Source organism: Molothrus ater, chromosome 4, assembly GCF_012460135.2.
Source record: "Molothrus ater isolate BHLD 08-10-18 breed brown headed cowbird chromosome 4, BPBGC_Mater_1.1, whole genome shotgun sequence".
Lineage (NCBI taxonomy): Eukaryota > Metazoa > Chordata > Aves > Passeriformes > Icteridae > Molothrus > Molothrus ater.
The window spans coordinates 26,416,917-26,429,768 of NC_050481.2; the positions used below are offsets into that span (position 1 = coordinate 26,416,917).

At 49.9% G+C, this 12,852-nt stretch overlaps 1 protein-coding gene across 2 annotated transcripts; it reads right to left on the reverse strand.

Annotated features, from left to right (window-relative positions):
• Window positions 1–640: 640 nt before the first annotated feature.
• On the reverse strand, window positions 641–9,289 carry LOC118686522 (uncharacterized). Of its 2 annotated transcripts, none has more exons than XM_036382766.2 (2): window positions 8,393–9,289; window positions 641–2,560 (listed from the first exon to the last, which is right to left on the reverse strand). In XM_036382766.2, the coding sequence occupies exon 2, from the start codon at window positions 2,542–2,544 to the stop codon at window positions 1,324–1,326; it is 1,221 nt and encodes a 406-aa protein (XP_036238659.1). In that variant the 5' UTR covers window positions 2,545–2,560; window positions 8,393–9,289; the 3' UTR covers window positions 641–1,323. The 2 variants fall into 2 exon arrangements, with proteins under 2 accessions (XP_036238659.1, XP_036238658.1); XM_036382765.2 differs by lacking the exon at window positions 8,393–9,289 and adding an exon at window positions 5,937–6,010.
• Window positions 9,290–12,852: the final 3,563 nt, after the last annotated feature.

Genomic DNA, 12,852 nt, shown 5'->3' on the forward strand with positions numbered 1-12,852 from the left:
TGCAGGTGAAAGAAAAGAGCATTGGAACAATTAAAATGTACTCTTTTTTTCATTATTATTTTGTTCAGAACATCCAAAGAGCAAAGGAAACAGAGGTTTCTCAAACTAGCCAGCGGAAGAAGGGTTGTCATCATTCTCCTTTTGCCAAATAGCTCACAGGGTAAGGAATGCTTTGAAGATGCTGTCTCCTGCAAATGTGATGCAACCAGCAAGCTGAAGAAGGCTGATCATTTTACAAACATCACCAAGAAACTGTCAGGCTTCCTGAAGTGTAGGAGTGGTGTGATACCTCCTACCAGATAATTCTAAGAGAGTACCATCCTGCACTGACCTCCTTAAACCCTTCTGCTCAATCTTCTCCCTCTCTTGGGAGCTCCTAGAATGAGTAGTCTTCGGTTAGGGAGGTGGGGGAAGAGGGGAAAATACCCAAGTCTTAGCACAGAAAGAATCTCTAAAATGTTCACAAGACAGCAGCCAGGTGTCCTTGCAGTCAGGCTGGATGGGGTTCAGCTGGGGAGGGGTGTTTCCCATCTTCTTTCAGGACTTCCAGCTGCAGCAGTGCTGTACAGTGTGGGAAGTTCAGCTGTGAGGAGGAGAGGCTTCCCCCGTGTGCTGGGTGAGGTCTGTTGGTGAAGCTGTGGCTGTTTTTAAGGGGGGCCCGGCTGAAGGGATTTAGAGAATCCAGCCACCTTCAGCTACACCGGCACTCCCCTGGCACGAAGCCAGAAGCATGTGCCGACCGTGGGTGGGGTGAGAGGAAACAGTCACCGATATTGAAGCAACCACGCCGCAGGAGTGAAGAAAAGAGACGGCCCTCCTCTGCTGGGTGAATTAACTTGGTTTAATCCAGGGTAGGGGAAGTGCAGGGTGGCCACCCAAAGGTGGCGAGCGGAGGAGGAGACCCGGGCCCCTCCGGGGACCAGGTTTTACAGGGAAGGGGTGGGTACACAAGAAACCAATCACAGAACGAAAATTTGCATACATTGAAGACTGATGGGTGGTGTGGATCAATGGGGATAGGTCAGGGGAGGAGCCCAGGCCAACCAGCCAGTCACTCGACACCCTAGCTGGAAGATTCTGGAACTTGGGGCGGGGTGCCAGTGATTGGCAGAAGGCCTGGGGAGGGGATACAAGGACAAATAAGGGATAATGAGGGAAAATGAGGAGGGGAAAACCGTGATTGACATAACTGGGGGTTTGAGCCAGACCAACTTGCCAAGCTAGGAGAGGGGAGAACGGAACAAACCAAACACAAACCACAACATCTCCCCCTTTTTTGTTTTAAAAAGAAAAGGAAGGGAGAAAACAAACAGTCCCTTATAATCAGGCGGCAGTTGTCTCTTGTGCTGTTTTAACCAATCCCCACATTAGGGAGCAGGCGATGACAATTATGAATATAACTAAAACAAAATATAAGACAGACCGAACTATGGACCCGGCCCATCCTGACAGTCCCCAGCCCTTGAACAGGTTCCCCAGCCAGTCCGATGTCTCACTCTTAACCTCGTGGACGAGCTCTTTCATCTTGCGTATGGAGACCCTCCCATCTTCTGCCTTGGATGACAGATTTAAACAGCACAGGCCCTCGAATTCCTCACAGCTGTGGTGGTGGAGTAGCAGGAGGAAGTCGATGGCCGCCCGATTTTGCAAGGTCGCCTTCCTAGTTGTTTCCTCGTCTGCGAGGAGGTCAGTCAAGGCAGCCGAGGTAAAATTTGCTTGCTTTGCCACCCAACACTCCAGGCGGCCCAATTCACCCAGAGACTTCGCGATCGACACCCACGGCAAAAAGAGAGTGAGCGCGACCGATTTTGGTTTGGCCCAATGTTCAATTTTGGAGTCGCAGTCTGGGTCGAAATCACGAAGATCTCTTTTGGATATTGCCAATTTAGACTGCGATCTCTTATATTTCCAATCCCTAATTTGAGTGACGTTGGGGTTAAGCAGCGTCAGCTTGCCAAACGTACAGACGCCTCCGGCCAGACGAGGGGGGATGCCAGCCCATGCCCGGTCTCCGCAAATGAAAAATGTTCCTCGGGGCAGCGCCAGCGGTTTGGTGTCTGAGGTAGATGCAAAGGGCAACCGGATGGTGAAATTGCACCATTGCGCTGCTTGGTACTCCGGGCTAGGCGGCCCGATGAAGGAGTACCTCGAGGAACCGAAAAGGGGGGAATACTGAAACCAGATACAAGCCGATGCTCTAGCGGAGCCGACTAGATGGAGCTCTGGGGGGTCGGACTGCAGGGGGGTCAATTTCCTGAGCCCGTCCCTCCAGGCGTTCTGGGCGTCTACCATGAGGGGCGGATTGTAAGTAACATTAAAGGGGTAAGGAAACTCAAAAGGAGGGAGAGGGATCCCCACTAGGCAGGACGACATCGGGTCTTCAGCAGAGCCAAGGTCCAGGCAGATGTGCTCCTGCCCCATGGCTTGAGCGAGGGTCCTCCACACGTTCGCCTTTGGCTGGGGAACTATCCAGGGGTTCGCAGGTGGTGGTAGAGTCTCGATAAGGAGGACTGTCAGGAGGGTAATGATGGTCATCGGGTCCATGCAGGCGGGAGATCAACTAAAAAGAAACAGAAATATAAATTAAGAAGGTCTGGCTTGAGAGGGGGGGGGTCAGGACCGTGGTCAATGGTGGCTCGCCCACCAGTTCCGCCGTTTCCGCCGCCAGCACGCCTCTGCTACCTGTGGGACCGGTTCCGGTTTTGCACCCCGCTTAGGGCGGTAGGGCTTGACCCACTTTGATGGAATCCATCTCGGACCTGAGGGAGTGGACACGCAAGCGTAACCCCTACCCCAGGTCACGAGATCAAATGGCCCTTCCGTTTTCCAGGTCTCCGGATCCTTAATGAGGACCGGGGGCCTGGCCCTAGGTCGCAGCTCCTCGTGCTTCCCGAAGTGTCGCACTATGGGCGGGTTGAGATTTTCAAAGGAGCAATTTAGAAAGTTGATAGTATACAACGCCCGTGCGAGACGGATGTGAGGGGACTCCACCTTCACTGCCGAATGCTGTTGCTCCAAAACCCTTTTAAGGCTCTGGTGGGTCCTCTCCACCACGGCTTGGCCTGTCGGGGAATAGGGGATGCCGGTCTTGTGTTCTATTCCCCATTGCTGTAGGAAGCTCCGCAGTTCCTTGGATTTGTAAGCTGGGCCGTTATCTGTTTTGATTACCTTAGGGATGCCCAGGACCGCGAATGCCTGAAGCATATGCTTCCTGCAATCTGCAGCCCTCTCACCTGTGTGGGCAGAGGCAAAGACAGCACTAGAGAAAGTGTCCACAGAGACATGTACAAACTTAAAGCGGCCGAATGATGGATAATGGGTTACGTCCATCTGCCACACCTCGCAGCTGGACAAACCACGGGGGTTAGCTCCGAGAGGGACAGAAGGGAGCTGGTGGGACTGGCAGTGAGGACATGTAGCCACAATGGCCTTGGCCTGTTCGCGCGTCAGATGGAACTGCCGAACCAGGCCAGGCGCATTCTGATGGAACAACTGGTGGCTGATCTTGGCTTGACTGAAGAGATCAGGGAGCGGGGCCACTTGAACAGGGGCGGCAAGGGCATCGGCTCGCCGGTTGCCCTCCGCTATGAACCCCGGCAAATCGGTGTGTGATCTCACGTGCATGACATAAAAGGGTTGCTCTCGGTGGGAGACCAATTGAACCAATTTGGAGAGCAAGTCGTACAATTTTGGGTTTGACACCTCCTGCAGCACAGCATTTTCAGCTCTGGACACTACACCCGCTACATAGGCTGAATCCGTAACTAAATTGAAAGGTCCAGGGAACCTCTCAAAGGCTCTGACGACTGCGTCCAACTCGGCAATTTGAGGTGAACCTTCAACCTCGGTGACATCGGACTCCCACTCCCGAGTTTGGGGATTCCTCCAAGTCATGACTGACTTATGGGATCTTCCAGACGCGTCAGTAAAAATGGTCATTGCCTTTAGAGGAGTTCTGCTCTGGATCGATTTTATAGATAATACGAACTCCTGATTGAATAATTTATGGGCCGGCCGATCAACACTAATTTGGCCGGAGTAGCTATCTAGAGCGAACTGCAAAGCTGCATTCGTTTGCAGGAGGCTGTCAATTACCTTTTGTTTTAGGTGGCCCGAATTTAATTTAAGAGGAATGTATATGCACGCAAGATCAACGCCTGCCAGCTCTCTGATCCTCAGCCTAGCTTTCCGGATCAACTCTGCCACCAGTTCAGCAGGCTGTGTCATTCTCTTGGACCGATGGTGGCTGAGGAACACCCACTCAATGATTAAGAGGGGGTCACTCGAGCCCCGGTCCCTGCCTTTGGTGGCGTTGTCCCACTGAAAAATCACCCCGTGGAGGTGTGGCAGTTTGCCGCAAATAATGAATTTAAATGGCAGGCCCGGATGACAGCGGTGGGCCTGCCTAGCCGAAATGAGTCTCTGGATTTTCTCTAGTGCAATCCTCGCCTCTGGGGTAAGGGTCCTGGGAGAACTTAGCTCCTCTCCCCCTCTCAATAAATTGAAAAGGGGGGCCAGGTCTTCTGTTGGTATGCCCAGCCAAGGTCTTACCCAATTCAAAGATCCACACAGCTGGTGAACATCCGCCAAGGTTTTGATAGTTGTTACAATAGCCAATTTCTGAGGAACAATGGTCCTCTTAGTAATTTCCAGGCCCAGATACTTCCAAGGCGGCACCCTTTGAATTTTTTCCTGTTGGAGCTCGAACCCTGCAGCAACCAGCGCATCGACTGTCAGGTCAAGGGCGTGGCCAAGTATGTCAGCGGTCGGGGCACACACCAGGATGTCATCCATGTAATGGTAAATGATGGCATCATTTACCACTGCACGTATTGGGGACAGCAAGGAAGCGACGTACCATTGGCAGATCACTGGGCTGCACTTTAGGCCTTGTGGAAGGACCCGCCAATGGTAGCGCTTGCTTGGGGACTCACGGTTGATGGAAGGAACCGTGAACGCAAAACGCGGGGCATCGTCCGGGTGGAGGGGAATTTGAAAAAAGCAATCCTTTATATCAATCACAGCCAATTCCCAATTTTGTGGGAGCATCGTTGGGGAGGGCATCCCTGGTTGGAGAGGCCCCATATCTTCTATAATGTTGTTGATTTGGCGGAGGTCGTGGAGAAGCCGCCACTTGTCCTTATTGGGCCTTTTGATGACAAACACGGGAGAATTCCACGGTGACGTGGTCTCCACGATATTGCCCTTAAGTAGTTGCTCCTCAACGAGCTCCTTGAGCGCCGCCAATTTCTGTTTATTAAGCGGCCACTGCACTACCTGGACTGGCTTATCTGATTTCCAATTGAGCTTCCAGGTAGGGCGCTCATCAGTGACCGCCGCCCGAAAAACCTGGGGAGCCGCTGGAAGGTCAATTCGGGCTCCCCACTGGGCTAGGAGGTCTCTCCCCCACAGGGGCTCCGTATAATCTAAAACGAATGGGCGTATAGAAGCCAATTGCCCATCAGGCCCCGTAATTTGCACGATGCTCTTAGATTGTCTGGCCAATTGTAAACCCCCAACACCACGGACGTGTCCAGGCGCGGTTTGCAACTCCCAATGCGACGGCCACTCCCGAGAAGGAATGACCGTGACATCCGCCCCAGTGTCCAAAAGGCCTTTTAGCTGTTTGCCTTCCCCCCCTTTTGTAATATAACAATTGAGGCAAGGTCTTTCGTGCCCCAAAACCTGGGCCCATGCGATGGTCGGCGTGGTGTTTTCTGATGTTTGATATAAATCCCAGGTTATTTCAGGCACTGGGATTGCCTGAGCTACAATCTGCCCTTTAGGCAAAAAGATGGGGGGCTGGACACAGTGCAGGCCGACGGCGAACACCCCCGGGTCCGATGGTAAGAGGCCCGGGATAATGTTCACCGTCGGTGGTGTGTGCTTAGTATCACCGACCACAACATACTTGCAGCGAATCCGTCCCCAGTTACCTGGGCACTCCGGGTCGACAGCAACGAGTTGAAAGTCGGAGGTCCTTAGGTGGAGAGCCTCCGAGAGCCGCAACCTATAGGGTGCAAAAGCAGAAGCGGCCGTTAGCACAGGTCTTGTTTGAATTGGTAAAACAGAAGTCAAGTCCGGTAAGTATTGGTCACATTTAGTTGGCGGCGGTCCCTGATCTCCCTTCCCCCTACGCGATGATGATAAATGGCCCGCCTGATTTTTGTCAGCGCGCAGGGGGGCACTGCGCTCCGATTTTAGTTTTTTGGGGGGTTGGCCCCCAACTGTCCCTGCTCCCTTTTAAATTTGTAAAATTCTGCCCGTAGGGGGCAGTCCGGCATCCAATGTCCAGTCCTCCCACACAAATGGCAGGGTGCGGAGGACTTCGACGAAACAGCTGCTGCAACACCCTGCTCGGTGGAGGGCTCTTCTGCCGCGGCGACCCGGGGAGGTTGAGTCCTCCTCTTTTCGCTGTCCCTGGTGGTCAGTAGCGGGACCTTACGCGCGCACACTTCCAACATATCAGCCATCTGCGGTGCCGGGTGGAGGGGCAGGCTGAGGATGGCATCCCTGCATGCCTGGTTGGCATTTGAGGACGCCACCTCCCGCAAGATGGTGCTTCTAGCTCCTTCGTCCGACACCTGATGTTCAATGGCCTTCCTCAACTTCTCCACGAAGTCAAGGAAGGCCTCGTCTGGACCCTGAAAGATTCTAGAAAAGGCAGTTGGGGGCGCGCCCCCCGGCAGCAACAAAAAGGCTTTTTCTGCGGCAGCTGCCGACGCTTTAAGAGCCTCCCGGGGAAGGGTACTCGCCTGGGAGTACCCATCTTCCCAGTCCCCGGTCCCCAGGAGCTGGTCGATGGCCAAAGGGCGACCTGTGAAATCAACTCCCGATTGGGGTTGACTCCACAGGCTTGGGAGGGCTTCAGTCACCCCCCTTCTCCAGGCGGCCTCCCACATTACCCGCTCGGATGGATTCAGCAGGCAAGTGAAAAGCCGCCGGACATCGAAGGGGGTGATCTCTGCTTCGGAGAGTGTTGCTTCCAAAACTCCCCGGAAGTATTCACTCTCCCGGCCGTACTCCTTTTGGGCTTTGACCAGCTCCCTAATTTGTGAATGACTTAATGGGACCCATTGGCGACGCACTCCCCCACCCGCTTCTGGCTGGTAAACAACCGGAGCCGCCGATGGTACCATGGCCGGCTCCGGTTCCCGGCCTTTGGCCCCCCCCCCCCCGGGCCCCGAACCGTGGGAACCGGAGGGAGGGGCGTGGGAACCGGAAGAAGGGGAGGAGGGGGCGTGGCGGGAGACTGGGCGGCCCGATGACGAGGGGCCGTCCCCGGAGGCGGGAGCAGGAGGCGGGGCACAGTGGCAAGCGGTGGGCGGGGAAAGGGGCGGGATTGTGGGAGGAACGATGGGAGGAGCTATCATGGGAAAGGGAGGCGGGGAAACGAGATGGGAGGGGTCAGATAGAGGGTGGAGCTGGGGGGAGGTCGGGAGGGAAGGGGCGGGGAAAGGGGAGTGGCCGAGAGGCAGGAAGGGGTTGGAACTTGGAAGAAAAGGATTCTGGGATGAGGATGGGGGTTTTCCCGCCATCTCGACCATGCGGTCGCCTCCATTTTGGGCCACGCCGCGGCCATCTTGTGAAACCAGAGGCGACCCGGGGCAAACTGGGGATTCAACGAACTGGGGTACATAACTCTGGGGTTTGGGGACAGGAGCAGGGGAGGCAGGACAAGTCGAGGAGCCCCCGAGAGTTTGGCCAGAACTCTCGGGGCGGGGGGACCGGGTATTCTGGAGAGGGCCAGGGGATGATGGAACGCCCTGCGCCTGGCTGGTCTGGGGGGGTGCCCCCTTCAGAATCCCGGTTTTAAGTTTGGGCGTACGGGAAGGGGTATTCGGGACAGAGGGTGAGGAAACCGAACTGGGGTGCGAAACCGAACTGGGGCAACGTTTAACTCGAACTGTGGCCTGTTCTGAGCTCCCTTCTTCTTTTAATATTTTTCTAATTTGGGCAACAAGCCTGGCCAATTGTATGAGGGAAGCGTCGCCTGGCCTGAACAACTCCGAGAGTCGAGTTTTAACCCTCCGCCAAAAGGCCGGATTTTTGATCAGGTCAGGCGAAACCTCCGGGAACTCAGAAGAGACCCATTTTATTAATTTTTCAACAACAGGTTTTTCATAAACAATTCCCCCCCCAACAAGGATTCCCTCAACTTGGATAATAAGTCTCTTTTGGGCAGTGGACAGCTTAGCACCCATAGCTAGTAGAGACTTCCCACGAAGTCAAATGTCCACTACTAAGAACTTCGAGCCCAATCTGCCACGCAAAAGGAAAAACGAAAACTAAAAGGTGACCACCCACCGGCCCCTGCCTGTAAAATCAAGGGAGGGCGGCAGAACACCCTGGGGACTGGGGAGGACGACAGGGAGAGCGGCGAAACACTCACGTGTCCGGTGGGCTATCAAAGGAAAGCGCGGCGAAGCGGGTCCTGCGGCCGGACGGCTCGGGGTGCTCGAGGTCCCGTCCGGTCCCCGGGGAGCGCTGCCTCAGAGGGCCTGCTCACCTCGGGGTGCTGCTGCGTCCAAAGGACGGAGTCCAAAATCCGTAGGGTCCTTGCGAAGATTGTAAGTCCAGGCTCTACTGGTCCCGAATCCGGCCGACCAGGAGCAGGCAATCGATGCAGAGGGGCCCCGCGTGGGCGCCAGCAACTGAAGCTGTGGCTGTTTTTAAGGGGGGCCCGGCTGAAGGGATTTAGAGAATCCAGCCACCTTCAGCTACACCGGCACTCCCCTGGCACGAAGCCAGAAGCATGTGCCGACCGTGGGTGGGGTGAGAGGAAACAGTCACCGATATTGAAGCAACCACGCCGCAGGAGTGAAGAAAAGAGACGGCCCTCCTCTGCTGGGTGAATTAACTTGGTTTAATCCAGGGTAGGGGAAGTGCAGGGTGGCCACCCAAAGGTGGCGAGCGGAGGAGGAGACCCGGGCCCCTCCGGGGACCAGGTTTTACAGGGAAGGGGTGGGTACACAAGAAACCAATCACAGAACGAAAATTTGCATACATTGAAGACTGATGGGTGGTGTGGATCAATGGGGATAGGTCAGGGGAGGAGCCCAGGCCAACCAGCCAGTCACTCGACACCCTAGCTGGAAGATTCTGGAACTTGGGGCGGGGTGCCAGTGATTGGCAGAAGGCCTGGGGAGGGGATACAAGGACAAATAAGGGATAATGAGGGAAAATGAGGAGGGGAAAACCGTGATTGACATAACTGGGGGTTTGAGCCAGACCAACTTGCCAAGCTAGGAGAGGGGAGAACGGAACAAACCAAACACAAACCACAACATGTTGGTTTCCAGTGTTGCTTTTGTTTGATTCCCCTGGGATTCCTGTGGGGTGGTGGAAAGGTGGCTGTTTCTCCTTGTGCCACTGAACTGAGTTAAGCAGCTGTCCTTAAGACCTGTGTCAGTAGGACAGCACAAAGAGGGGCTGAAGTCTGGCCTAAACCTGGATTTTGCTATTCATTTCTGAGGTTCAGGTTTTGTCCTCTTGCATCTGTGTAAGTTATTTGGGCCTTTTCAGTGTTTGGATATGACACAAAGGGGAAGTTAGCTAGACATTACACTTTATTTCCTTTCTCACCCCATCTTTTGACATTTTAAAAGTGATTGAATGGAAGGAGTATGAAGAGGATGCATTAATATTTAACGATGCTGCAACAAATAATTGAAGTTTTTAAAGTTTTCTTTCATTCAGACTGGTCTAGAGCTCTCTACCCTAGTTTATTTCTGATTATAGAAATCCATTTCACTTAAATCATTCTATTATCAGCAGGATCTGCCCACATTTGGTTAGACTAAATAGCTCTAGAAACCACAGTGTTTTTTCCAATTGCTTTGAATCAAAGTTGCATTAACAAAAAAAAAAACTTTTGCTGAGGTTGGCCTGGATCTTATTAATGCAGAAAAATCATATTAAGGGGTCTTTAATGTGTATCTTCAATGCTTTGCTAATCACAGCTTTATCTTAGTTTTGAGAAAAGTCTACTGAAAATCTCTGGTTTTCCCACTTGAAGTCTTGCTCATGCTCATGACTTGAAAGCTTCTACTGTTCTTTTATTTTACCACTCTCTTGATCAGCAGTGTCCTTTAGCTCCTTCGATGCTTTACCAACTCTTGTCTTTTGGCAGGTAAAGCTTACAGGTCAGAAATGAGAAAAATGTGTGTTATTTTTTCAAACAGCTGCATTTATGTTGTTGGTACATCTGCTTTTACTGAATGGCTTCATAGTGCTATGTAAGACGTGTAACGATCATTTTATGAATCCTTCATGGGTCTTGTCTGATCTTGTAATTGAATATGCCATCAAACACTGAGGGGGTCTTGAGGAGAAGAGGGAAGTTGCTGGGTTGTAAAATCGGGGTGGTGTTCAGGTTTTTTGATGCTGTAATATTGGTTTGTGAATTACTCCAATAGTAGAAAAGGTTGATTTCAGAAAGGTTGAAATCAACAAGTTGATTTTGAGGTTGTTTTCTGCACAGCTCTTCAAGACAGAATTGGTAAAATACCTTAGAGCCAGTGAGAGAAGGACCTCTGAGTGACACTAAAAAGAGTTTTAGATCTGTGCATAACACTACAGTCCTGTACATGATGCCAATATGGGAAAAGGTGATAAAAGCATTCTGTAGATTTACAAGGCTATTTTTCAGCACTGGGTCATGTTCTGAATCCCTCTAGTCCTGCCTGTGGTTGCATTTGAGTATTGTGATGGATTTACAGAACTGCATCTTATCTCTCAAGAGCAACAACCAGATGTCATAAGTCAGAGAATCCCCATGGTTGTGTTTATTTATTTATTAGTGTATTGTCTTCTGAAGTGTCTTTTTTGTTCTTGGTAAATAAGAGTATTGTTTGTGGTCTGATCTTCAAAATTTCCCCTGTTCTATTTGTGTATCTGGTTAGTTCCTGTATGGGAATGTATTTAATATATTAGTTGCTCTCTAAATTCCTAACTTGCATGCCATGTGTTTATCCTGTTGGTGGTCCTAAGTTTGGAAATGCAGAAAGTTTTTTACTGCTTCATGGCAGATGAAGATCATGTCTTGTATCTATTGAAATGACTCCTCCTCCTCTTGTTGCACAGTTGTTCCTGCTTTAATTGGCTGAAGTACTGAATTAACACACTCTAACAATGTTTAAAATTTATTCCAGGTGAGATGTAAATGACATTTAATCTCTTTGAGGCTGCATCTGTAGTGTATTAATAGATTGAATTCAGGATCCTGCCATTCAAAAAATTTATAAAGTACTTTAAGTTGACTTATCTTTATGGATTTCTGCTTTAGCATAAATAACCCTTGACACAGTGCTGAATGTCTGAAATTGGTGCTCAGAGAGAGCCATATTAGATGTAAAGTACCTAAAATAATTTGCTTTAAAATATATATTATATTGTATATTGCTAAGTACAGTCCTCTTATCTCTGGTTACTACTTTTAATGTGGTCTTCAGCCTGGGAAAGCAAATAAGAATCATCAGCACTGTATTTCATGTTGAAATGTCATGTTCTGCAGGCACTGGCTCTGTCTTAGGCTACCAGTGCAATGTGGCCCATCACCCTGGGGTTAAACTCTGCCCACTTGCAAAACAGTCTTGTACCATGCTGGCAAATTTATTACTGCAAAAAAATACATGAAGTGCGGTTTTCTCTGTGGTAATCTTAACATTTTGTGATCAATTTAGATGTGGGAAGTAGAAATCCCCGTGTTCAAGGAAATTAACTGGGATATGGGAATGTTTCTTGTGCCTCCCATCATGTAAAGGATGTGTTGTGGTTTTATTGGGAACTGGGTGAAACAGCAGCTTTTCACAAGTGAACTGGATCTGAGTCTAAATGGACAGCTGTTAGGAGAGCACACATGGCACCAGCAGGGCACACTCCTCAGTTTGCTCTTTTGTCTTAAAGATCAAAATGGCTATTCCTTAGTTTTAATGTGAATATTCCTCTATCTTCTTGTTGGCACAAAGTTCATGTTAGTTTCACAATCTCAATCCACATTGCTGCACATTAGAACTATGAATCCATCTGTTTCTTGCACCCACTTTCCCATATGAATCATCTGGAACCTGATTTGGATTTGTTACATGTCAATTCCAGGGAGGGAGAAGAACTCAGCCTTGGATAAAAGGGAACTATAACTGGGGAAAGTGGAACTGAAAAATTCTAGCCAAAACTTTTTTTGGGGAAAAAAAAAAAGAATCCTAGTTTTAGGGGAAAAAGAAGTCCTAGTGATGAGATATATATTATGCTGTGGAGTAGTTTCTCCTGGTTAAATTCTGTTATAGAGGTTTTCCTTTATTTAAATAATATTTAGAAAATTACCAATTAAAATAAATAACAACAACAGTTGAATTAGTACCTAATTTGTACATTTTTAGGAGTTCCAGATTGGGCTGATTGGTCCAGTTGTTCAGTGTTGCTTGCCATTGTTCTCACAGTAAATATGCAGTAATTTATACATATAACAACGTTGCAAACCAAATTCCTGAGAGTTTACTAATTGTACATGTTCAAAAGCTACAAGTGCCTTATTTATGCCACAGTTAATTAGCTGTGTTAATTTTCAGAACATTAGCCTCAGTGCTTGAGCCAGGAACACTCCTTTAATATCTCCTTTAATGTTATTGGGAAAGGTGAGCATAGCTCCTGCTGTACACTATTAATAACGCTCTTATGTAGTCTCTAAAGAGGACTTTTGTTTTGACTCTCAGACATGGCTTTTCTGAAGAACTCTGCACCTCACATGTATTAATTATCTAGATGTTGAAGTGAGAAAATGTTCCTGCATTTTAACAAGAACCCTTTTTCCATTAAAAAAAATGTTGCCTGCAGTTAAACATTAGTATGATC

Coding starts and splice junctions, on each gene's coding strand:
- LOC118686522 (XM_036382766.2), bottom strand. CDS start 2,544: ATGGACCCGATGACCATCATTACCCTCCTGACAGTCCTCCTTATCGAG.